The 10,016-nt window shown below is 30.3% G+C and overlaps 1 protein-coding gene across 1 annotated transcript; it reads left to right on the forward strand.

The window, feature by feature from the left end:
- Nucleotides 1–1,705: 1,705 nt before the first annotated feature.
- On the forward strand, nucleotides 1,706–6,873 carry LOC125839413 (E3 ubiquitin protein ligase DRIP2-like). The gene is made up of 7 exons (XM_049518394.1): nucleotides 1,706–1,814; nucleotides 3,188–3,287; nucleotides 4,056–4,494; nucleotides 5,295–5,887; nucleotides 5,981–6,031; nucleotides 6,558–6,630; nucleotides 6,706–6,873. Exons 1-7 carry the CDS (start codon nucleotides 1,706–1,708, stop codon nucleotides 6,871–6,873), a joined length of 1,533 nt encoding a protein of 510 aa, XP_049374351.1.
- Nucleotides 6,874–10,016: the final 3,143 nt, after the last annotated feature.

Raw genomic sequence — 10,016 nt, forward strand, 5'->3', positions numbered from 1 at the left:
ATATAAAACAAAGTTTAGGCAATTCATTTTATCAATTACGTACACTAATTGATATGCTCATATTTTAAAGTAATAATTATAAAAAATTTAAAATATAAGTAAGAGAAATTACATGAACTCTAAATTTATATAGGTAAATAAATTTATAAAAGTAAATAGTATTATATAAAGAAAAATATTAGCAAAATAACTTAAATAATTTAAAACACCTAAAAATGAGATAGCAACGTATAAAAAATTGGCACATAAAAAAATATGTCTCCATATTGTTTCAAGGAAAATTATAATTCTCTTTTTATTTTTCTTGAAACTAATTTTTTTTTTCTTTTATTGTTATTTTCTATTTGATTTTTTCATATATACATTTTAGTATTGCAATTTCTTATTTTTTTTTTATATCAACTAATAGAAAAAAAAATTTGACCGCGCGTACTAGTTAATTAACAATAAACATGAAATAATAACAAATTTTATTGTGTATTTATCATGAACCAATCAAGAATTGACAAGACAACTATTTTATTATTTCATAAGCGTTATGATTAATTAACTTGCTTGCCAAAAAAAATTATATGTATGATACATTTTTCCTCTTTCTTCATTACAATCGAGTCATTTAACAAAAATGTAGAGCATATGCATTGTTTATATATCAATCAAAACTTGATTGTGATATTCATTTTTCAAATTACATTGCTAAGAACGTGAAATAAATAAATTCATAAAAGAATTTATTGCATATGTCTACTTGTTTTCTCCTTGAACTAGTAACAAATAGATAATCGATATGAATGCCACTTAAGATCATATATCTTTTTATCTTCACTATTTTTGGTTTGCAAGTTTTTTTAATAAAAAAACGGTAACATCTTATTTTATTCTCGTGCACTTTGACTATATTTTCAGATACTTAATGATTATCTCTCGCTGGCACAAAACTTACTCCACGTGACTTACATTGCTTATTTCATTTTTTAACCAGGTAGTTTTAAAAATAATAATCTCATGATTCGCATAATCTAGAAATTGCTTATAAAAATTTATTAACTTTAAATTATAGATCTGCCTCAATATAGGACTATCCATCATACAAGTTGATCGATAAAAAACAACATATACTCAACGATAAAAAATGAGTAGCAAGTAAATTGGCCTAGGAATAATCCAACAAAAAGAATAGGGTAAAACAAACAAGAAAAGCCCATAGTATACATAGGTTCTTCACTAAAACTTAGAAAGGGTGAAGTTTTATTGTATCATTCATGGTATTAAAAGCCATGGAAGAAATAGTTGAGCTTCACTATTATTATTATTATTATTAACATAAAACTAATTTTGTCCTTATCATTATTTTTTGTAATTCAAAAAACCTTTTCACACCTATTAATTATCCAAATTATAATAATCCAAAGATTCAAACTTCTTAAAAAAAATTTACTTCTTCCCAAAACGGCAAAACCTGCCGCTTCCCCTTTTTCTTTATATCCTTCTTTCTTTCTTTGTATTTTTTTTCTATATCAAGAATCAAGAATCAAGAAAATAAGGTACTTAAATTTTTTTAATTTTTTTTTCTCTTTGTATGATTTTTTTTAATATATGGTTTATACGCAAAAATTGGAGTGTATATGTTTATAATTATGGAAAAAATATATTTGATTTTAGTTTCCTTTTCATTAGATTTTTCTTTTGCAGTGTTTGAAGGAAGATGGATGATTTTCATAAACGTCTAGCTAGTTTGAAGAGTGTTTTGACATGTAGAATTTGCAAAAAGCTATGCAAAGATGTCACAATTATTGAAGAATGCTGTCATAGATGTAAGAAAATTTTTGATTTTCTTTTTGGGTTTATTTTTTTCATTTGAGTGATGTTAATAACTTATTTGTATTTGTGATTTCATTATCTTGATGTTCAGATTTTCTTTGTTATGTTCTTTTCATTGTTTTTTATTATTCTCATTGAAGCGGAGTTATCGAGATAATCTTTTTAGCTCCGCGGTCGGTAGGCTTAACCCTACTTTGTGAGAGTAATGGTGAGTGGTGTTGTTGTTGTTGTGGTGGTGTTGTTTTTATTTGTGATTTCATGATCTTGATGTTCAGATTTTCTTTGTTATGTTCTTTTTTCATTGTTTTTTATTATTCTTATTGAAACGGAGTTATCGAGATAATCTTTTTATCTCCGCGATCGATAGGCTTAAACCCTACTTTGTGAGAGTAATGGTGTGTGTTGTTGTTGTTGCTGTAATTTTTTGGATTTTTTATTTTTAGTTTCAAAGATTTTGATATATTATTTGTTCTTGTCATTTCAAGATCTTGATTTTTTTTTTCGTTCTTTCCAATGATTTTTCTTAAAAAGATAAATTTATAGTAATTTTTTTGGGGTTCATTTTTATTTGAGTGATGTTGATGAATCATTTGTACTTCTGATTTCATAATCTTGAATTTTTTATTTTCTTAGTTACATCCTTTCCGATATTTTTCTTATTCTCAAAGAGGCAGAGTTATCGAAACAATCTTTCTATCTTTGCATATCATCAAATGTAGTTTTGTTTTTTTTTTTTTAAAATTTCAGTGATTTATAAATTATTGGTTCTTGTCATTTGAGGATCTTGAATTTTATATTTTTACTTTTTTTTTTCGTTCTTTCCGATGATTTTTTTTTAAAAAAATAATTAATTGAAATGTAGTTTTTGGGGGTTCATTTTTTATTTGCGTGATATTGATAAATCATTTGTATTTGTGATTTCATGATCTTGAAATTTTTAATTTTTTAAATATTCTTTTCATTGTTTTTGTTTTAATTTAAAATTTGAATTTATAATTTTGGGGATTTCTTTTTTTTATATTAGGGATTTTGATAAATCAATTGTTCTTGTGAATTAATGATCTTGATTTTTTTAATTTTTTTTTATAATCGTTCTTTCCAAGGATTTCCAATAGAATTTGTGTCATTTTCAAGGTTTATGTGATCTAGGTTTTTTATACATGAACTTAGTACATATTATGTTTCTTGATTTAAACAATTTATTTATTAACTTTCTTGTATGATCAATTTGTTTCAATATGGTTCAATTTTTTTTTTGTTTCTTGTCACTTTTTATTTTTAATTCATTACATGTCAATTTTTTATTTTTTTTTATGGGTTTTTTCTATGAAATTTGATTAATTTATTTTAAATATTTTTTTAACAGTTTGCAAGAAATGCATTACAAGGAAGATATCAAAAGGGAAATGGAATGTTTGTCCAGAATGCAGTATGGATTTAGGTGTTGCTCCCTTGCATAAACTCAGGTATATATTATTTGCCACTTTAAATATTTTGAATTATTAATTATAGTGATGCATATCTTTTTTTTAAGCTTCCAATAAGTAAGTTTTATTGAAAAAGCATGAAAATCGTATTACATAAAGTGGAATGGAGAGAGTTATATCCTTCTTTTGTCTCATTTTATCATGGTTGCGTTACTATTTGGGGAGTCATATAATATTTTCTTTAACTATAGATTTCTCTCATTTGAATCATTCACTATATTGACTTGCAATATTTTTTTGTGTAATTTTCAAATATGCAATTTTATTTTTTAAAATTTGAACGATCTGCACCCAAATTCTTAGTCAAATTAAGTATTTTGATTTTCTTGTGTTGACCATAGGCACATGTTGCAGCATTAGATGGTATGGATACATTGTTTATACTCCTTCAGTCCTATTTTTATGTTTAAGTGTTCTTATTTGATGAGTCAAAATTTTCACAAAACATATTTTGATTCATTAACTATATTGATTTGGAGTATTTTTCGTGTAGTTTATATATATATATATTTTATTTTTAAAAAATTAAAGAATTTGTTTCCAAATTCATAGTTCCAATCTTCATACTCTGTACCCTTTCACATAATTTGAGACAAATGGAGTACATATTATAAGTAAAATTTTAAATACAAGTACAAGATTTGACTTTAGCTTCTCTCGAACTAGTAGGAGGAACTGTAATTATATATATATACATGTGTGTGAAATATAAGTATTGATATAACCTTATAATACTTAATTTTATAGGCCTGATCACCAACTCCAAGGGATAAGAGACATATTCTCAAGTAAAAGAAGAGAATTAATTGAACTTGGACTAATAGAAAAATCCAAAAAAAACGAACCCAAAAAGTTAGCTCGTGAGGATATTGATCTTAATTATAGTGCCGAAATGCTCATTGATCCATCGCCTCCTCCTCCTCCTCCTGTTGTGATTGCTACAAGCTCAAGGAGAAAGGAGAAATTGATTTCTTCCATAGTAAATACTACACCACTTGTTGATGATCAAGTTTCGAATCAGGACAACATTTCGAGTAGTAGTACTGGAAGGGGGAGAGGAAGAGGAAGAAGAAGAGGAAGTTCACAAAATAATGCTAATGATGTTGATCTGAGTAATGGAGATACGCATCTAGGAAGTTTAATCATTCCTCTTCATTCGAGCAAAGATGCTCAACATAAACAACAGGTACAATTGAAATCTATTTTATGTTTTAGTCATGACGAATCATAAAGCTGACCTTAACGTATTTGATATTGAGGGGGGGGGGGGAGAGATTGTAATAGTTGTAGTTATGTGGAAAAAATAATTCTTTTTTTTGGGACAAACTAAAATGAAAAATGCAATTTTAATTGATATAATCAGATAAAGGGAACTAATCAGCCAAAAAGTTCAAGCATTCCTCTTCTTTCGGGCAAAGCTACTCAACATAAACAACAGGTATGAATTAGTCATATGCTAAGTTGTTACTTTTAACATTGTACTTGAGTTGGATTGTTCTAAAATAAACTATACTTTTGAAGAATCCGACACACATTCATTGACATTTTTAAAGAGTCTGAATACCATAGGCCGATCATATGTTAGTATTAGGTAATTATTTCTTGTCTAGTCATTAAAGAGTTTGAACACCTAGTTAATGTTCAAGGTGAAAGTAATTGACTTGGTTGGAATTCGAGCCAAATCTAGGCTGGATTCTGTGAGTTCAACTGATATCAATACTTTTTATTCAAATTATGCACATATGTGGATCACACTCATTCTTAACATAGGTATATATAAGTTCTAAACATTTTGTTGACTGTTGGATCAAGATCGATGAGGCAGATCTATCCTCATCCAAAGGGAGTCAATTGACAACTCTTAACAAAAAATTACACTATATGTATACTATATGTTGAATTCTTGTTCATTTAATTTTTTTCTAAATACTTTGAATCTTCTTAGTGAATGAAAAGTGTAGTAACTCTTGTGATCACTTGTTGAAGGTTGAGAGTATTGCTTATGTTGTTGAGTCCTCAAAGAAAAACAAAAGTATTGAACCATTGGATGGGATCAATGACTTATGGGAACCATTGAACAAATTGGTAACAAAAGGTGACACCTTAGACAATTCAGAAGAGCCAGTTCCAAAGTTCATTAGTAGTACTCCACAATTTAATCTTGATGATTATGAAAATGGGGAAGACAATGATGATGATGAAGAAGATGATGAGTATGTGCCTTCACCAAAAGTTAAGGAACACAGAGTTAGACAACAAAATGTTGTTAAAAAATTAGATGTTATTCAAGCTATAGAAGCACCATCAAGTAGTAATAATAATAATAATGATAAAGGAAAAGGGAAAAAGGGACGACGTGGAAGAAAAAAAAAAGAAACAAATAATCCTCTTTCTCCTCCTCCTGTTAGCGGTGGTGGTGATGGTGATGGTGATGGTGATGGTGGTGGTGGAACAAATCTTAATGTGGCACAAGTTCAAGTTGCTATTGAGACAAAAGGAGGTACAATCAGTGGTAGTACAAGAGTAGTTAATGAAAGAGTACATCCCATTTGGTTCACTTTGGTTGCATGTGATAAACAGTGAGTTTAATTCTATGACTTTCAATTTTACGTATTACTCTTCTTTGTATTTCGATTTATGTGACAATAATTGACTAGATATGGTTGTTCCAGGACATGCCCTTTACCCTTACCACAAATTTCTTCCCGCTACATAAAGATCAAGTAAGTCTTTCATTACATTTAAATATTTACAAAAATATTATGTCCTCTATATATATATATATTCTCAAAGTTCTGGATGGAGAATAACACTGAACATATCTTACAACTATATAAGAAATGCTGCTCATTTATTTTTTTATTAAAACTGTAGTAGCCATTTTGGCATGCATAAATCAGTTTGGTAGAGGTAATTTTGTTTTTTTATTTTTGTTTGAGTTCTCTCTCAAAGGAAAGGAAGCCTTGACGTTATTGGTAAATTTGTTGCAATTTGATTAGGATATCACAACTTCGAGCTATAAAAACAACCCCTTACAGAAATGCGGAATAAAACTGTGTATAATGAACCCTAATGGTCTGGCCCTTCCTTGGACCTCATACAACGAGAACTTAATGGAAGTGTAACAACCCCCCCCCCCCCCCCCCCCCCCCGATTTTTTATTTTCTTTCATACTATATACATCTTTTTACTTTCCAAAATACTTGTTAACTTTAATGAATATGTTATACTTCTTTTCTGGTTAAATAGGGATGTGAACAAGTCGTCTTCCTACATAAAGAAGTACCTTGCACACAAATTGAGTCTCCAGAGTGAAGACGAGGTAATTAACTACTTATCATCTACCTTTTGCTTGACACGTGATTATTAATTTAAATCATAATAAATTGTCTTGTAGGTGGAGATTCACATGTTAGGAATGCAAATTCAACCTACTTTTTCCCTAAAAAATCTAGCAGAATTGTGGTTACGTGTAGGACCTAACTCTGGAAAAAATTTAGCAAAAGTTGGAGCTTCTGCCCAAGAATTTGTCATGGTTTTGAACTATTCTCGAGCACACTCATAGTTGAGTTAGTGCATTAAAAATGTACAATATTTCAGTTTCTCCTTTGCTTAAATATTCAAATTTTGCAAGGAGAAAACTTCTTGTTGCATTTTGTTAATTACCTTTCATTTGTATGTCTTTTGTAAACTCGATTTGATGCTTTTGAGTAACTTGTTTTGTACCTTATCTACCAGTTGTTTATTAAGAATTGTGTATGTGTGTTTTTACATAATTAAGTCAAAACTTAGTATACAAAATGTTCATAACTTGTAGCTAGTAGAAATTGAAACATTTTGGATAGTTCATTTGTACATAAAGGTTCATTTGAGATATCTTCTTAAATATGGAAGGATCTTTTCACTCATTAACAAAAGAACAGTAAATAAATGAGAATAAGAATCTTATTTCTCCTTTTGTGGGTTGGATTTAGGGGCAGAGCTAGAGGACCTATATAGCCATAATTCTTCCCCCGGTTCTACCTCCTACCTCCTTCTGCTATAGGGATCTATCCCATCAATCCCATCCGCAAGCTATCCATTTTAACCTATCTTTGTCTAGAAATATACGTCTAGTTCTCCCTCCACTTGCCTATCTCATTAGGAAATTGGGACAGTCTCCGATTTCAAAGAAAAAGTTGAGGCGAGAGCTATACCTTCTGTAATCGGAGCAATAACTGCTATAAAGTAAGGAGATGCGCATGAACAAATCCTGAAGCAAAGACTCGGAATGCTCCACACCTAAGTATACTCATTCAGACTCGCTTTTGTTCAATTTTTTTATATATATACACACTTTTTGGTGATATGGCTATCAGATACTTTTTTTTCAAAGTCTTTACGAAACCATCCATAAAGACATGGAGAACAATATTTATAGTCTCACCATGATCCATGTCACATTTTTTTGTAATTAGGTCACTCAACAAAAAATAGGCGATTTTCTCAATTTTTTATGTGTTGGCTCATGAATTTTTTGGTGATATGACTTTCGAGCACTTTTTTTCCAAAACATTTACAGAACCATCTGTAAGGACCTAAGGAACAATTTCTATAGCCTCACCATGATCCACACCACCTTTTTAGCATTTAGGGGCCACTCAATAGGAATTAGACATTTTTTTTCAGTTTCTTTATATGTTAGCACATGAATTTATTGGTGATATGACTTCTAGATATTTTTCCCCAAAACCTTTACAAAACCATCCGTAAGGACCTGTGGAACAATTCATATAGCCTCACCATGATCCACACCATTTTTTTCGCATTTAAGGGCCACTCAATATGAATAAGACAAATTTCTCAATTTTTCGTGTGTTTTAGCCCATAGATTTCTTGGTGATATGGCTTCCGTACAAATTTTTTTCAAAATCTTTATAATGCCATCTAGAAGCACCTCAGGAATAATCCTTATAGCCTTACCATAATCCACATTATATTTTAACATTTAGGGGTCACTCAACATGAATTAGACAAATTTCTAGGTTTTTCGTGTGTGTTAGCCCATGAATTTTTTGATGATATGAATTTCATACACTCTTTTTCAAAACCTTTACAAAACCATGTGTAAGAACCTGAGGAAAAATTCCCATAGCATCACCGTGATCTACACCAATTTTTTTAGAATTTAAGGGACAAATAATATATAGGAGTTAGATGATTTTCTAAGTTTTATGTGTGTGTTAGTGTCACGCCCTGAGCCTATACTCTTGATGTGGCCGTCATACGAGAACCATTGCTTGCCCCAAGCAAACCCTTGACCTGGTTTACTTACTCAGCGGGAGACTCTAAGCATTATTACAATGATCAAATGCATTTACTCAATTGTTAAATAAAATAACTTAAAATATTTAAAAGTCAATATTCAACTTTGCCAAAATGGCAACTCAAGTCTTAACATATGAAATGATAATGTAAAGACAACTGAACTACTAATTGTCTATAAAGCCTCTAAAACAAAGAGGGATGTCAGGATAGGACCCCCGATCATCCTAACAAATGAAAAGCTAAACAACTATGAAAAGGACCCTCCGGAAAGCAAGGAGGCTCACCAACTGACTCTGAGTGCTCAACCTGATCAACAAGGCGCTGGATGTTGATCCTGGTTACCTGCGTCTGCATCATAAGACGATGCATGCCAACTGGCATCAGTACACTGAATGTACGAGTATACGAGTTGGAATGATAAACATAACTTAAGCTTGAAAAAAGTCTGAAAGGAACACTTACCTTGGCTTTACTCAACTCATGAATAACTCAACTCAAAATGTAGTGTAAAACAACAATAATAGTGCAATTTATACAAAGCAGTTAGAACATTAAATAACAACTCAATTTGTTAAAGATATGCAATAACAAACTCAACTGAACTCATATATCAAAGTAATATAGTTTTTGTGGGAGTTTCTCTAACCGACAACCACCACTATGAGCCTAAGTGGTGATACAACGTCTTTCCCACGCTGCCAGAACTGTCCTATACTTTGCCGTCATATAGAACGCCTTAACTAAGTGGATCCACTAGTATATGCTAAAAGTATCTTAAGGAGTCATCTAAAATCTATGATCTTTTACTACCCAGGATGACTACATGGTTTATGGAGACGTGAGTTATCTAAACTCAAACTCGTCCCCATATCGGTGCTCAAAAGTACTCTCAAAATATACTTAGCTCATATGTTCGTAAAAATAAAACTCTTTCTTTGGTTTGATAATTACTCAAAAACTTAGCTTAAAAGCTCTTCTTGGAAATCTCAGTTTCCTTTCTTGCTCAAATGTGAAAATATTTTAACTCTTGGGAATACTTAGTTCCCGTATAATCTTTGAAGAATGAATTTTACTCTTACTTTTTACTGAAAACTAGCTCAAAGGCTCTTTTGGAAATCAAAGTTTCCTTTCTTCTTTAAACATTTACTCTTTTGGAATACATAGTCCCGATATACTCTTTTGAAGAAATGAACTTCAAACTTTACTCTTTACTCAACTCAAAACTCAAGTCTTAAAACAAAGTTAAAACATTTGTAAAAGACTTTTAGAAATCTTTATGAACTCCTCTTAACTTGACTCTTGACTTCTCTTGACTTGACTCTTAACTTCTCTTTACTTGATTCTTAACTTTTCTTGAATTGAATTATCTATTCAAGGATTGAGATTTGTGATAAGAAAGAT

This window comes from Solanum verrucosum, unplaced genomic scaffold, assembly GCF_900185275.1.
Source record: "Solanum verrucosum unplaced genomic scaffold, falcon-dt-bn FXZP01000306.1, whole genome shotgun sequence".
Classification (NCBI taxonomy): Eukaryota; Viridiplantae; Streptophyta; class Magnoliopsida; order Solanales; family Solanaceae; genus Solanum; species Solanum verrucosum.